The sequence below is a fragment of the Glandiceps talaboti genome, chromosome 20 (genome assembly GCF_964340395.1).
Source record: "Glandiceps talaboti chromosome 20, keGlaTala1.1, whole genome shotgun sequence".
In the NCBI taxonomy this organism is placed as follows: domain Eukaryota; kingdom Metazoa; phylum Hemichordata; class Enteropneusta; family Spengelidae; genus Glandiceps; species Glandiceps talaboti.
This window is the reverse complement of record NC_135568.1, coordinates 19838500-19856749: the sequence shown is the minus strand read 5'-3', so window position 1 is coordinate 19856749 and position 18250 is coordinate 19838500. Positions and strand designations below refer to the sequence as shown.

The following is an 18250-nucleotide window of genomic DNA, read 5'->3' as shown; positions in this document are numbered from 1 at the left end:
TTTTTAGGCACTAATTTGCATATCACTGATTGGATCATCTTGTTATAGACTTTTAGTAAATATAGACTTTTAGTTTTAGTCTTTTAGCCCTAATTTGCATATCACTGATGAGGTCATGGTATCAAGAATACATCTTAATCTAATGATAGATTTTTGACCAAAAAGATGAGATCATAGGCCTTAATTTGGTTTTGAGACACATATATTTGATCACTATATCATGGGTATAACTGAAGTGGTGACATTATTTTGTATTGTAATTTATGAATGTTCTTACCATCACAAAACACATTGTTGGTTGTTATGCGGTTATTAGCTATAATTGTAATATTGTAAACAAACTTATCTTTTTCATCATCTTCAAAGAAGAATGTCTTTACGGAAATAACAAATTTTAAATTTGTAACATGAATGAAAAAATATGCGCTGCAGAGCAATATACACGGGTTTTAATTTTGTATGATTAGCATTTTAATGAAAGAAATATTTCAATTCAACTTTGTATTTCTAGAAAAAAATACTAGCTAACTAGATTTTGCGAAAACTTTAACCCTAATTAGAAGTGGCACAGTCAGTATTTCTAGAAACAATCTATTTTAAGTTTACATTTGGTTAACTAGTTTGGGGATAATTTTAATACGGGAACCCTAAATAGAAGTGGCACAGTCTGTATTTCGAGGAACAATCTATTTCAAGTTTACATTTGGTTAACTAGTTTTGGGGTAATTTTAGTATGGGACCCTAAATAGAAGTGGTGTTCGGTGGTTATACGCAATTATGGTTTTCAAGTTTGTGTTTGGTAAATAATCTAATATAAACATCAATGATTTTTCATTTGAACATGGCAAAATACAATTGTTTAGGTTGTGAAAGAAATGTGTATACCGGAGGTGGCTGAATTTAGAAGAATCTGGGTACCCGAGAACAACTTTGTGTACATGACTATCTATTCAAATTTGTTTGTTGATAAATTTTGATTTGTGTTTTTTATTCGTAGATAAATTTTGATATGTATTTTGTATTTGTGTTTTGCTTTCTTAATGTTTTCGAAAATGGGGAATATTACAGTCTGTGCCACTTGAACAACCAATGACAAATTTTCCTCCTGACAAAACCGTCTAAATCCTAACCTGTCAACCCGGGCCGCCACCCTCCCGCCAAAAAAGGTACCGCGCCGAAATTGCCCCCATTCCCATACAACGGGCCCAAATGCAGCAGAAAGAACTAACATTGCAAACCGACTTATCTCATATACCATCCGTCGACGTTCTCGCAGGGACCATACCATGATGAATTGACGAACCAATGCGCAAACCATAGACTTCCATTCTCGAACAGTCTCTATTGTACGGCGAACAAACATCTGAACCAAACACAGCATCCATACGGTGATACACATTGCAATTTTTCCTTCCAACTTCCTCTTTTCGACCAGTGAGCGAAGTAGACAGCATACAGCATCCAGGACCCATACCAAACATCGGAATATTTTTCTATCATCATCCACTCTCAGCAGTACAAGGCTTCGGATATATACTATGACGACATAGACCAGGGTTAGCAGCACAACACACGGAGAACCAGTATCCATCTTTCTTTATCGTTTGCTGGAGTCGCAAAGACAGTTTGAAAATGTATCACGCGTCATTTATATACCCAACCAAAGATGTTAGATTCCTGTCGAGAACCATGAACCAATCAGACCTAGAGGATCAAAATTTTCCTCTACCCCTCCAGGTGCACTTTAAAGGTGGTGGCAGGGAAAACTATTGTGTTTGTAAGACTAGTTAGGTGTTGTTTGTTTCAAATTGGTCAATCACTTGACAGGGAGTACACGTGTTACATTTGACAGACAACCAATCAAAAGTCCGGAGTTGATTTCTCCACATTCTTTTATTTTACAGGAATACAAACTTATGTAACGTATACAGGGGGTGAACACTGTGTAATGAAGGTATAGACTGTAGCGTTCCTCGCTAAATGCGTGCAATGACGGATAAGCACCGGTATTGCTGATGAATTATGAATGTATGTGTCGACCCCCGTTTGAATGAAAGTGTAATGTATAAAATTATGTGAAAACCAGGACGTGGTGACGGGGGCTATTGTCTTGGAATAAGGTGTTGCATTTTGTTACCAATTACTCAACTCGTTGACATATAGTTTACTTATTTATTTCACGGAAGGCCGGCAAGTCCCATTTACAGGCTCCTAAAAATGCAAAATTCAAGAATACAAAACACACAAGCATATCAAACAAACAAAACTACATACTGTACTAGGTATATATATATATTTGTTGTCTGTACAAAGACATTAATTGCTGTGTTTCTTAAAGTCCCTATTCAATGTTTTGTAAGAACACACCATGTCGTTGTAAAATGTATCAGTCTGTTCACATCACATCATTTGGAACACGACAATAGTAGCCAATGTCATTTTACAATGATTGTCAAGAATCGTCCGACCGTACATCACAGTATCGCCGATTGTCAAATCACAGGGTCTTTGACAACCGTGAATAGGAAATGTAGTTCAGATAACAACATGACTTAACAAAACCACTAATCACAATGATTTGGTAAATGAGTAGATAGATAGATAGATAGATAGATAGATAGATAGATAGATAGATAGATAGATAGATAGATAGATAGATAGATAGATAGATAGATGGATAGATAGATAGATGGATGGATGGATGGATGGATGGATGGATGGATGGATGATATGGATGGATGGATGGAGGGAGGGAGTGATGGAGGGATGGAGGGAGGGAGGGAGGGAGGGAGGGAGGGATAGATGTCGATATATATAATTGATATATCCTTAGGATAGTTTTGTTTTCAGATAACCTATCAAAACATATCTCGTTTGGAGACAGTCATTTGTTCTGTTTCTACCCTATATAATACCATAAAGTTGTCTTTGTGGGCAATGTCTTTGAATTGTGACCCCCGCAATACCTGCAGTAGAAACATTTACCCGAAGTATAATACACATCCACCAATCAGTGCTCACTCTTCCAATCGTGAAAGAGAAAATGTTCAATCTTAATACTCTTACGGTTAATCAGGTTATAATTATGCAAATTAGTTCAGTGAAGTGAGGTTTTCACTTGGTATAAAACAACATAGTTATGTGTATACACGTCCAGAGACTTAGAGATATGGTGGTCCATACAGAACAACATGGATTGGAAGTTAATGCTGGTTCATTTCCATGCGATCGTACTCAATGTGGTACATGTCCTTTCATTATTAATACTAATCATGTTTTAGCCCGAAGAACAGTGTGGCTGTTTCGACTAGATATATTTGTATTAGTACTAACGTAGTTGATTGCATTAAATGCTAGAAATGTGTGTTTTATATATATATATTCGACTGTTCGTCGTCTTGGTGATCGTTTCGTGGAACATCCCCGTCCTACCGGACAAAAGAATCGTAACTATCCCTTATCTATACACTGTATTATCAACGATCATAGTGTATCAGATATGTCTATTTCAGGAATATGTAGGGTTTCTGGAGATAAGAATCAATTGAGGCTGAAGGAAGACGAAATCATTTTCTGTCTCAGAACGCGGGAATCCCTTGGAATTGATATATTATTTACATCATTTCCTGTCTAACTACGCTTATTTTATATTTCAGACGTGTTCTATTGTGTTCTTTTGGTGCGTGTAAAATTTAGACAGTTACTTTTTACACGTATAACCGTTAACCTGGCGCGGTTGTCTTTCTATGCCATAACATTCAGATATAGTCAGGTATTTACCATAATTTATGTCTTGCTTTATACATTGAAAACGAATTTTTATTCAAAACGTCGGATTACATCTATTTATTCGGACTGTGTCACTCGTTCCTTATGCATTTCACGTCCAGAGACTACCAGATGCATTAACTATATCTCAACAAGAACTGTATGTTTACCTCCGATCCCATAATAAGGGGAGGTTATGTTATATTATTGAGGACATGAGGGAGGTTTATAGAGTGATATGCCATTTAGAAGTTTTATTTCGAGTACTACTAGTTGAATTTGACTGAAATCTGCTGGGATGGATGTGTCAATCTGCGGACATATTGACACAACTGACCTTAGCAATCACGCCTTGACAATAGCCAAAAACAATTACATTTTGCAAAGATAACGTTATTGAGCAGGTACACATTAAGTGTAAGTACATCTGATAAGTCTGGAACAATTTACAGTGTAATGATTTGTCATAAACTGTCAGAGTTATGCCGCTTGTCCGATGTGCGAGGGCGTACCTTAATATAAGGGAATTGAACATGTCATAGGGAGCTCGTCTTCCAACAGTGAATAAGTTGCAATAATAAACAAGTGATGTAAAATATACAATAAAATGAGATAAAATGAATTAATACTTAGCCTGGGTTCTTTTTTTGATATATCGAGAATGTGCGACTTGATGAGATGGATTAAACGTGTGTACAAATAATGACGCATGTGCGCATGTGCACAACGGGTTAGCTATTTATAGAACACCGACATCATTAATATTTATTTTTCTATACCGTAAATCCATAGAATGCTCTAAACGGTTCACAAATCTAAAAAAAAAGAAAAAGCACTTGACATTAAAACAATACAATTAATTAAAAGCGTTGCGGAAAAGATGCGTTTTTAAACTTTTCTTAAAACAATCAACGGTATTACACATTCTAATCCTAGTCGGTAAATCGTTCCATAGCCGCAGAGCAACATGTTGATGATGGCATGGCACGCGCTTCAACAACACTGTCACCTGTACACAAATATATAAATGTGGAAAAGAGTTGAAGCTTCCCAGGCCAAACAATTCTAGTCAAACCACAACAAATCAAAAACCACAAAATCAAACCCCAAATACACAACACCTTATGATCGACAACATAATTGAGTAACCTCACAACTAAAATAGAGAACACCAAAGACGCAAATTAAAAAGATACGCTCAAAAGTATACAATTTTTTTGCCGATTTTAGGAACGTTCGGGCAAGGGGCGAGCTCTTTACAACATCCGGGTCTTATACAGTGTTTAGCGCGTATACAAAGACGCGCCACGACTACAGGTGTATTTGCGATACCCAGGGGCCAAGAGATGTTATTTATTGCTGAACACGTGAACATAAAGTCGTAGGAAGTTATAATTCCTTATAAGTTGTGGAAAAATCAACTAAATTGAACAATAGTGCAAATGTGCAACCTTGCTAGTAGCCATGGTGATTTGATAGAACATTCGCCATGGTAACTGTTGAACAGAGGAAACAGTACATCACAACTCAATTTTTACGCAACTATCATCATACTTTAAGGAATTATAAAATTTTGTGTAAATATTACACTGTACTGTATGCAGTAAAATAATGATTATATATCTGCGGCAGGGCTTACGGCCATTTAGTACAATGACGGTAGTCGACGAACATCTACCTCCAGAAAAAATGTTTGAAAAGTAAGATATCACTAGAAGCCTCACAGTTGCATAATTATCTTATTCACACGTCATCATACAATCTTTCTTATGGTCTCTCACTGTCGTAAAAAGTGAGCTGTGTACCGCCATACACCATTTACCCTGACATAAGCTTATATAGACGAGGACTGGGTATTTATTTTGGATTTTTAAACTATAACAATTTTATCATGATGGCTTGCTAACTTGAAAAATCAATGTGAAATGACACATGCCAAGTCTTTGTTTGTAAGTCAATCAAAGAAAAATCAACGTAAAAAATGTTTGTTCTTGTACGTACAATAACAAACTTTTTACACATTTTTTAGCTTTTGTTGTAATCTAGTGAGTTTCAAACACAGACTTTATCAATGTTATTTCACATTCATTTATCAAGCAGGAAGCCACGATAAAATTGTTTTATATTATATTAGAAATCCAAAATAAATACCAGATCGTAATCCATACTTTAAGGCAAACACTGCACCGATTTTAAACGACTTTTACAATGTACGGTATATGTCTGTCTGTCTGTCTGTCTGTCTGTCTGTATGTATGTATGTATGTATGTATGTATGCATCTCTCGCTCTGTACATACATGTACATATACATACATACGTACATACATACATACATACATACATACATACATACATATATACATACATACATACATAGAAATGCATATGGAACTTATAAATCAGTCCGTATAAATAGATGTAAAATCCGACGTTTCGAATAAATATTCTTTTTCAAAGGAAAAATCGGCGAGATACAGAAATGTTAGGTTATAAATACCGGAACATATCTGAATGTAATGGAACAAAACCGCGCGGGAAAAATTCTAATATTCGCACGCACCAAATAGAACCCAATAGAATACGCCTGAAATTGAAAAAAAAATACCCTGATTAGATTGGGAAAGATGAGAATAATCTATTAATTCCAAGGGGTTCCAGCGTTCCAAGACGGAAAATGATTTCTTCTTCCTTTAACCTTACTACTTTCTCATCACCAGAAACCTTACAACATAAGGAGCATGGAATTGATTGATCGATCGATCGATTATAAGAAAATAAGAGGTGAATAATGGACAAGATGTCTTTATTTAGACAATAAGGAGAGAATTATATACAGCTGAAAGTGAGAAAAATAGCCAGGGAAAGAAGAAATTGTTTTTATATCACTACAAAAATAGATCAACATCACACACAAAATTTCACCAAAAATATCAATCATTCAATCGAATCATTCACCCAAATAATAAATCAATCAATAAATCGATCGATCGATCAATCAATCCCATGCTCACTGCACCCTGTGGTGTGCTTATGATTGAATTGAACTTGAAGTGTGAGAGATTAGGTTGTGGTGTTATTTCTCTGGAAAACTTCGAGCTTTCATGTTCTTTTAACATCGAGCTGATACATGATTTTAAAAATGCATTCTATCAACCACCATTATGAAATTATTCAAAACTATATCACTCGGTGTAGACATGCAGATAGGAAGGACGTTCTGCCTTTATGATGGAGGTAGCTACGTTCCGGATTTTTCATGAAGGCGCGACATTGCACAAATATCCATCATCCATCTAATATTAGACTCTAGCTTAGATGCAACACACTTTTTGAACGATATTATCCCGATGAAAAGTACTGTGTACCTGCGAAGTCTAATATTAAATATAGTGGTATGAGAGACAGAGAGTCGGTGATAAAGACAAAGGCAGTGACAGACAGATGGAAAGAAAGACAGACAGACAACCAGACCCACACACACGCGTGCGCGTGCGCGCGCGCACACACACACACACACTCCATCCAACACACACCCTGACAAACACGTCACCTGCAAGTCGCTTTTAAGATGGAAGAAATTCAAAAGAAACTAAAATCCACCCATAGCCCATGATATATGCCACTTACGCAACCACATACAGACAGACACAGACAGACAGACACATACAGACACAGAGAGGGACAAAGACAGGTAGAGACAGACAGACAGACAGACAGAGCCTAGAAGACAGCGATACAGCTATATACACAGACAGACAGACAGACAGACAGACAGAGACACATAGAGGCACAGAGATAGCTAAGAATGTCATGTTTGAAGATACCAAGACGTAATTTATATTCATACAATAAAACAAAGACAATTGCAGTCAAACAATAGTTATAATAATCTCAAAATGAAATTTATAGAATCATTTTACGGAAGACATCTGTCCAATGGCCTTCATTATATGGTATTCTGATCATCAAGTTTAACAGTGACATGTTGAAGTTCCCAATCACCATCATCACTTAAGATAGAGAAGGTTTGAATCTGTTGGTAAGACGGAATGGTATTGCATAAACATATATGTATATATTTATTGTTGGAGAATTTTGAAATCTGTACAAATAATTTGCCAATGAATCTTTATATATCTATTCATTTGAAAGTACTTCACTACAGTCATCATCATCATCATCATCATCATCATCATCATCTATGACTGAAGCTACTGTGTTGTATGTTAGACGAAGTGAAATTATTGCTAATATAGTAATGTTCTCGTTATGTGAAGACCATCTTATTCTCTGTATATGTTGGTGTCTAGATGGGAAATTGTTCAAAGCAAAATGATCGTTGAAAACATTTGAAAAAAAATGTTAAAAAATAAAAAGTTGAAAAAATTGAGAAAAAAAAATGAAAAAAAATAACTTTAACAAAGAATATATTTTGACTTTCAATTACATATAATTCTGGTTTGACGAAAAATAAAACAATATTCTCAAATAAATGAAAACTTATTTCAATTAAAATAATGTGAAAATGGAATAAAAGTACATAAACGGTTAAAATTAGTTTGTAAGTACGAAAAATAAAAAATACTACAGCTAAAATAAAATAATAATTTTGGCCTAAACGGCTTGCCATATGGGATATCCCAAAACTTGTGTTCTTTGTAGAAGTTTATTTACATGACAAAAGAATGAAAGTCACCCTTGTATTCAGATTGTAGCAAATTGATGTCTGTGGTACTTCTACTTTCGGTTTCACGGTGATAGTTCGCAACATTGTAACGACCATCTTGTAGAGCTTGGCTTTTAAAAACACATATTAATATTTCATTTTCAACCCGGTATTTCACGAACGCACTCGTGAATTTTTTCTTGCTCAAATATGTGAGGGGCTGAAAAGCATACTTCAAGAATATAGTTACTGGACATCCCCCAATTATCGTTTTCGTGTCGTAATTAACTGATCAATTTTAAATGGTGTATTTTGTTGACAGACTGCGACTGCGACTGCTATGTTCGGAAATCATTTAGCTCGCTGTCATTGGCTGAAACCCGTCCAAAGTAAACAAAATATGTAAATAGAATGCAAATGAGCACTTCCAAATATGGTCTAAAGACGACTATTAAATAGAAATATACAAATATTACTTTACTAGTCTATCTGTCTGTTTTATTGTATGCACAAAAAGTGCAACCATTAATAGTTTTGTTACAAACTAACAAGTAAATACAAAGTGTTTACGTGACTGGAAACTTGAAAAAAAGGCGCGAAAATGAGAATGGCCCGAAGTGAAGAGAATGGCCTAAGTGACTAGTATACTGTTTTGGACCATCTCCGGGCCTTAAATACATTTACCAAAACAAACATATATACAGTGTGTGGCTACGCTGCCAGGTCATTGAACTTTATTCACAAACATGTGGCTACGCTGCCAGGTCATTGAACTTTATTCACAAACATAGAATAAATGTTACAAACATAAATGTTACAGTGCTGTAGAAAAGAGTTGACAACAAAAATAATATCTCCTGCAGGAACCTCGCCCTAAAAACCAGAGGTTAAAAACCTTTTCACGTATGGAAAGGAAAAAGCTCTGGAAAAGCGTTTGATTACCTGCTCCAGAAAATCTTTCACTTAAATTAATGATACATCAAACATCAAGATAAATCTAACAGTATACAAAATGGCTACAATTTAGTGTAAACATCCACTAGGCAAATACAGTTTTATAGAAAACAAAATACAAATATTGCATAAAAAATTACATGTGTCAATGACCAAGGTAACGTGTAGACTTAACATACCCAAACTTTACTGTCAATCAAACACACGTGATATGCCATCACAGCGCCCTCACAATACACCAAAACAATAATTTCTCCCTATACGATGTAACTTGAGAAATTACAAGTTTTGGACCATCTCCGGGCCTTAAATACATTTACCAAAACAAACATATATACAGTGTGTGGCTACGCTGCCAGGTCATTGAACTTTATTCACAAACATAGACAAGCAAACAGAAGGGGAGAAAAAGTGGGTGATTTCATAGACTATACCCCTAAACACTTGGTTACAGATAAACACTCAGAAATGGTATCATGAATGTAGCCATCTTTGGCCGTTGATGAACGCCACCTACCGTGCTGCATCAGCTGGCGAGATGAAATTCCTGCCTGAGCAGCTGTTGTAGCACCCCCACTACGAAAGGAATGGGTTCCAAATACTGAAACATCATCAACTACTAAACTCAATTTCTGTTTAACTAATTCTCTAACTCTAGTGTAACTGAGATGCTTATCCTTATGAATCAAAGAAACTGAGTGTTTTGAAACAAACAATGGTCTAAAAATAAATTGATGTGACTCACTTGAAATGCCTGCAAGTGTAAGATATCGCTCAAGGTAAGCTACAGGACAAGTGGTTTTACCCGACCTAGAAATGTGTATGACATTCCCCTTACTATATTGGTCATTCTTACTTTTCTGAATGACTATAGAAACATGACTGTCAAAAAATGAAACATGTGACCTCTTAATATTAACTACATCACTAAATCTGAGAAAACCAGCGAAAGCTATTAACATCAAACAAATGTCTCTCACGTCCTTAAGTGAACTCGAGTCCTTAAAGTGTTCAACAAGTTCAGAAATAACTTCTGTGGTAACTGGCTGTTTTTTGATTACTGGCCTACCAAGCAGACGTCTCGCTGACTCGACCAAGTTCTTGACAAAAGGATGTTCCGTAGGTGACGGTAAACCTGCGATTTGATGAGCCCACTGAATGCTATAAAATGCTGATTCAACAGTTTGTTTGGTACTTCCTGCTGTAAGAGACCCCTGAATCAGATGTGTCAGATACAGTGAAACGTGGCTGGGCTCCGCTGGGATAGCTGTCAAGTTATGATCGGAAGCAAACCGTGACCATTTGCTAAATGCATTTGAATAAGCTAACGTTGTTGAGTCTGCTCGTGAGGCCATGGAAAAACTTGGAAGATACTTGGCTAACTGTAGCAGCGTTGGATCTTCAACCTTGTCAAACTCTGCGGAAGAACGGGAAGAACAAAAATTTCATTCGTCACATACCAGGAGGGGGGGGGGGGGGTTCCCGTAACTTTGCCAAAAGTCGACATTGTAAAAAAGAAAGGCCTGGGCGCTTGCCCGTGTGAGGGCGCAAACCCGAGGAATTACTTAAGCAATAAACCACCCCCTGGGGATGGTATACCAAGAGGTTTTGACCAGTGAACGAAATATATGCACGAGCGATAGCGAGTTATACTTCCATGCACACACACAAGTTATGGTACGGAGCCGTTACTCAGAGTTTCACGCTTGAATGCGATCTTCGGACAAAGATCAATTACTACCAAACCAGAGTGACTGTAGAGTTTCAATTACTACCAAACCAGAGTGACTAGTTTCAATTACTACCAAACCAGAGTGACTATAGCATTTCAATTACTACCAAACCAGAGTGACTATAGTTTCAATTAGTCACCACAATATTTTTTACATCTCACTCAGTATTTTTTGTCATGAATAACACAAACAAAATGCAGACACTGATAGCATGCACGTACATAAAATGTTACAAATTATTCTGTGTGAACACAATTAAACAGTTTTGAATTTGAGTCTTTCTTGTTTCATCCAACAGTGATGTTGATTTGTGCTCACACAGAGGTAATTATCATGCCACTCAATTGAAACTCTATGGACACTCTAGTGTGGTAGTAACACCTTATGTATGCTTAGATGTTATTCTCCAATATTTTTCTTATGTTCAGCCAAGGAAAATGAGTGACCTAATTAGGGGCCTTTGTCACTACAAGTTGTTGTTGTTAGACTCCTAGTGACAACCCTTAGGTCATGAGTATTTTTCAGTTGAATAAAAAAAAATATTGGCAAATAATATAATTACACCAACACCAGTAATATCAAAGAAAAATCAGGGAAAGTAATGGCAATTTCAAACATTTTGACTCATATTTCACACACAGTATGTAGACACTTGACGTTGTGACATAAACGTGCACTGTCATGACATAGAATGACCAGAGTATATATTCCATATTTTTTGTTCAACTTGGATCATGCATGGAATAAATCATGTCATTGAATCATTATGTATCAAATCTGAATGCCAGAACACATACACTGTAGGTATGTATGGTTATTAATACCTTTTATACATTTATTTACTCATCAGCTGGTCATCATGTACCCAAGGAAGTGATGCTAATAGTGGCACCATTTACTTTACATCGCGATCCCACCTACTGCTCAGATCCAGAAGTCTTTGATCCTGACAGATTCTTGTCCAAGAATTCTTCAGGCCGCCATCCATATTCGTATGTACCTTTCTCAGCTGGATTGAGAAATTGTATTGGTATAAGTATCAAATGCTGTAATACTAATTAAGTTTTGTATCAGTGATATTATATTGTTTGTATGCATTGCCAGGGACTAGTTGATTCCTTTCTATTCTTTCAAAGTGCCTCTATCTGTCTGTCTGTCTGTCTGTCTGTCTGTCTGTCTGTCTCTCTCTCTCTCTCTCTCTCTCTCTCTCTCTCCAGTAATTGAAATTCTAACACATGATGAGTCAAGATTTGATTGCGTAAAGCTGATATCACCTTGACCAAACAGAATCAAGAATTACTGGGAAATAATCTATGAGTTGATATTGCAGGTCAAAAGTTTGCCATGTATGAAGAGAAAGTCGTATTGTCATCAATGTTGAGAAACTTCAATATATCAGAGTCTATTATTAGATTTTAGACTGAATCTTAGATTTCAGATCATACTATTCGATAAACACTGCTGTCAAGGGGGGGGGGGTGCACGGGGAATCGGAGACGACTAACATTATATTTCAAAATTATATGTTAGATTGTAAGTTATATTTTATACGATATTATCGCATAGTAATACTGTAGGCCACAGTTCGGGCTTCTGGGCGATCAGTGATTTATCATATAAAAGATGCTAATACTATTATTTTCTGTGAGCCTCCTCCAAGATTTCAGACAATATTGTTTGATAAAAAAAACCTATTGCGGTGGTCTGGTTGATGAGCAATGCCCAATAATACAGTATAATATTAGTTGTTAGACTTTAACTTATATTTTAGACAGTGTTATCCGATAAAAAATGTTCGTTATGGTCCGAGTAAAAAGCAAGGTCTAATATTAGAGAAATTAGACTCTCACTTAAATCATGCAGACTCATACATACATACATACATACATACATACATACATACATACATACATACATACACACACACACACAGACAGACAGACAGACAGACAGACAGACAGACAGACAGACAGACAGACAGACAGACAGACAGACATACATACATACATACATACATACATACATACATACATACAAACAAATAATCAAACACAAATACACAATCATTTCTAAAGTGAACCATTCTTGTTTGGGACTACATAACAGGGCTATATTGCACTTTTCCTATCATGTCACTGTGGAACTGTCATGGCTCTCCCAGTCAGTCCACAGGCTATCCCATACATAGCACCTACAGGCTCTGTGTGAGTAAACGTCTCCGACTGTTCAAGGTGTTACTCCAGGCCGATAATAATAATTTGAATAATAACAAAAATAATAATAATATTAATATAATAATACAATTTAATAGTATAAGTACAAAGTATTCCAGGTGAAGAAAGTTTAATCTAAGGTATTATCAAAAGCTGTCACTGACCTTACAAGTTACAAAATTTGACCACATTTTCATGAAATAGTATCACAGTAGGAATGAGTTGACTGATTCATCTCATAGCGTCAGAAACTTGGTAAACTATGAGACCTTTGAACAAGTGACCTAACAGCCTGAATAGAACCACTTTTTTTTTTTTTTTTCATGACTGTGTAAAAGTGGTTCTGCTGTTCAGCTCTTCCACTGTACAGTTTCATTTTAGCAGTGTAATAAAATAGTTAGTGGTATCACACTATAGAACACATTTCACACAGAAAGTTGATAAAATATTGTACATTTATATTACAGTCACCATATTAAAAAAATTCTATTTTAACCCTAATTTTGCATATCTAAAATAGTGCCAATGTGTTGTAGCACAACTGTAGTTTTTACATTTTTTACATTTTTGGAATGTTTATACACTTGTCTGTTAAGTCTGTTTAGTCCTTTTGGAATTAAAGGTTTTTGACCAAAAGTACACATTTTCTGTACCTAATTTGCATATCACAGCCACTGGTAATATTATCATGTAATGAAAAATTCGTAATCTGAACACCAGCGAGAATGTTCCAATCAAATTTCAACCCAACCTGCACAGTACTTTTTGAGTCTACATTTTCTGACCAAAAATCACCTTTTTGACCCATTAAATCACTAATCGATGGTAAGATCATATTTATTTCAAAAATTTTCCAACTAGACACCCAACGTAATATATCCATCAAATATCATGGCAATTGGATCAGTGGTGTTTGACTTTAAGTTGTTCACACACACACACACACACACACACACACACACGCACACACACTTTGCCATGTTTATAGCATTACTTAACATAAGAAGTTTAGTTATGCTAAACAATTACTTATTTGTTGGGTGTGTGTCATAGTCTTCTACACAATATACTAATAACCAATGTTGACAATCGGTTGATCCTAACGCAAATTTGAAAATGACAAAATTTATAGTTGATGCATGACGGAAATATTTCAGCATGGGGTAAACATTAGTCCGTGCTAGAAGAAAAAAATATATATAATGTGTATTTGCACGTATGTAATTATAAATTTAAGAGTCTCAGAGTAAAACGGAGTAGACGTTAAAGTGCCTAAAATCAAATTAAGATGTATAACGCAAGTCAAGGCATTTTATAGTCCATGACGGACAAAGACTTCCCTGTGAGGGAAAGTGAGAATTAGATGTGAATTGTAGAATACTATGTACCATGTGAGTCAAGGCATTTTATAGTCAATGAGGGACAAAGACTTCCCTGTGAGGGAAAGTGAGAATTGGATGTGAATTGTAGAATAATATGTACCATGTGAGTCAAGGCATTTTACAGTCAACAAGTCATTGAGAATGACATAGTCCTCGCTATAATTGGGTTTTAAGGAATTATCACTACTCTGATCACGCAACAACATTTGTGAACCTAAAACAAACAGACTTAGATATGTTGTGTGTGCTTGTTGGACATGGAATATGCCTCCAACAATAAAGGATTGGTTGGGTATGGGGGATCATATCACGATGAAAATGGAGTCTGAGTTATGGCTTTGGACATGGAAAATTCACAAACAAAATGGCTGCCAGAAAGCCATATGGGATCGTATTACGACGAAAATGGATATGCACATGTATGTCATAGAACACTGTCCTAATACCAACTTTAAATGAGATCTGTTCAAGCATGTCTGAGCTATGCCTTTGGACATGAAAATTCGCAAACAAAATGGCTGCCAGGCAGCCATATTGGATCGTATCACAACGAAAATGGATATGCACATGTATGTCATAGAACACTGTCCTAATACCAACTTTGAATGAGATCTGTTTAAGCATGTCTGAGTTAGGCTTTGGACATGGAAAATTCACAAACAAAATGGCTGGCAGGCAGCCATATTGGATCGTATCACGACGAAAATGGATATACACATGTATGTCATAGAACACTGTCCTAATACCAACTTTGAATGAGATCTGTTCAAGCATGTCTGAGTTATGACTTTGGACATGGAAAATTCGCAAACAAAATGGCTACCAGGCAACCATATTGGATCGTATCACAATGAAAATGGATATGCACATGTATGTCATAGAACACTGTCCTAATACCAACTTTAAATGAGATCTGTTCAAGCATGTCTGAGTTATGGCTTTAGACAGGAAAAATTCGCAAACAAAATGGTTGCTAGGCGGCCATATTGGATCGTATCATAAAACAAATTGACGTGCATATGTATGCCATGGTATGTTGCTCCTGTACCAAGTTTGAAAAAAATCGGTCCAGGCATCTCCAAGAAACAGCTGCGGACGGACGGATGGACGGACAGACGGAACCCAATCCATAAGTCCCCGTTCCGGACTTCGTCCGCGGGGACTAATGAGGGACAAAGACTTCCCTGTGAGGGAAAGTGAGAATTAGATGTGAATTGTAGAATACTATGTACCATGTGAGTCAAGGCATTTTATAGTCAATGAGGGACAAAGACTTCCCTGTGAGGGAAAGTGAGAAGCAGTTTGGAACTGTAGAATATGTACTAAGAGTGTACTTTATATGTTGCAGGTGCAGCTGCAGTTGGACGGACTACAAAAGAAATTAGAGGAATTAGAAAAAGACGGCAAACGCTACATCTGTGGACAATGCTCTACAAAAGGTGATGGAGCTAGCACAAACACCAACATGGAACACAAGGCCACACAAATACTGAATGGATTAAGCAGTGCTGGCCATATTTGAGACAAATGATTTTGGGCAAGAAGCAGGGCACCTTATCATTCTGTTGTTGGGAAATAAAGAAGAGGAAGAAATTGCATCAAAAGTGTCTAAGTTCCTTCAACATGGGAAGTGGCCTACCCATTATACTAATCATACTCCATATTGTCCGGCCAAAAACTACAGAGAAGACGTGGATGTAAAACCCAGATATTTGAAATGTTATGTTTGTGGTATTGTTAGGAACTTCGCCAGATATTGTAAAGAAAAAATTCCCTGTGAGATGGAGTCATTAAAATTAAACCTTGAATAAATTTCATTCATGTGTTCTCTATTTGAGTGTGAGCTTGTAAGTTAAGATATTAGTACTCTGAGACAGGGGTGTGATCACCAAAAGGCATTGCCTTATGACAGCCTGCCTTTTGTAGGATCCTGTCTGGGGTGCCTTCTACATGTAATTAAAAGGGGTGTTAAAATTTTCTTTCAGTTCGATATTCCAATGTGGGAAATGGAATATAAATGTGCAGTAATGTGAAACCTTCTCTTGGGTGTCTGTTGAGGGTGCACCCAGGCATGACTCTACGTCTCGGATGTTGAAGCAGTAGCCGAGGGAAAAAATCAACATATCTCCCTGGTACATGACATTAAGAAACCAAAATGATTTAATAGCCGTTAAAATACATAATCACGTACATACGTGGGACAAGTTGACAATAGTTGTGAAAAACAAATCATAGACTGGCTATCAGAGGGAATATAGGTATCTCACTATGTGACTCCTTGTAAGGGAAATTTTAAGAGCAAGTCTTATAATCATTCATACCCATCACTTATAGTACTTCAAAACAGTCCTGGATGTAAAGACTTTGGCCAGTTTATTTCTACAACTATATCAGACAGATTAAAGTCTGGAGCACTATCAGTGTGAGGGAAAGTTGGAAAGGACCCACCACCACTATTAGTTATGCCTTTAAACCATGTATGTGCATTGATATGAGATACCTGAGTCTCTGGATAAAATAGGAGGACTTCAAATTAGATCAATGGGTGGAAGTTACAAGATATCTAGAACAAGGAGATTTTTCACTTCAAATGTGATGACAAAAGTTGGTATGACCATGTTAAAATATCACACGACAGAAAGCTTTTGGGTTTCAAATGTGCTGGGATTTGGTATGTGAGCAATACACAGTACCATTCGGGTGGAAATTATCTGCCTTTGTACATCACACCATAAGTACTGTATAACAAATTATGAAAGGTCCATAGGAGTGCCATGTATAAATAGATGAAAGGCATGGAGGCCCTTTAGCAGACAACAAGTAACACACCTGAGCCAAAAGGAATTAGTGGAAGTAGCAGTCTTTATACTGGCAAAATTGTGTGTTGACACAGGATATTTCCAAGCACTCAAGAAAAAATAATCAGTTCAGTTGTGCTAAAAGTGCATTAAAAGAATATATGAACTCCCGATATATGAGAGCCATGTATCAATGAATGCAAATTTTACTCATCAAGAGATTGTTGCCGTTTTTGCACATGCAAAATCCGGGAAAAGTGTCGGCTATGACAATATTCCTGAGTTATAGTTTTGAGGTATTGATGGTAAAGTGTATTTTGCATTGAAAGACATGGGAGCTAGGGAGAGTAGATTGTAATGCAATTATCAAATTTGGTTGGTAAAGTATCAATGTGAGACATTGTGACATTAGATATTGGTACTCGAGATGTATACTGAGTGGCCCTTACAAACTGGGTAGTCGGCTATGTTATGTTGTCTTTTCCCTTGGCTAAGAAGTAAAGGAAAGGAGTCATGAGAGTGGTGAAAAGTGTACACCTGGAGGGAGATATCTATGAATATTAGCAATACATGCGTGACTCTCATCCACCTACCTAAGGATAATATCACTTTGCTTGGCATTAGCACCATTTAACAACTCAGTCCAAATCTTGATTACAATACTATAGATAGTATCCTTTAAGCAAAGTGATAAGGCTTTAAATACTATATAATCTCTTATGTCAACACAGTGC

General features: G+C 36.4%; 1 protein-coding gene across 1 annotated transcript in view; it reads right to left on the bottom strand.

Annotated features, from left to right (window-relative positions):
• LOC144450646 (kalirin-like) overlaps positions 1-10745 on the bottom strand; it is a 127916-nt gene extending 117171 nt beyond the window's left edge. Inside the window, exons 1-2 of the mRNA XM_078141291.1 lie at positions 10371-10745; positions 9908-10067 (exon numbers count right to left, since the gene is read on the bottom strand). Of these exons, the coding sequence (XP_077997417.1) occupies positions 9908-10067; positions 10371-10745 (535 nt within the window). The remainder of the gene's footprint in view (positions 1-9907; positions 10068-10370) is intronic.
• Between the last annotated feature and the right edge of the window lie 7505 nt (positions 10746-18250).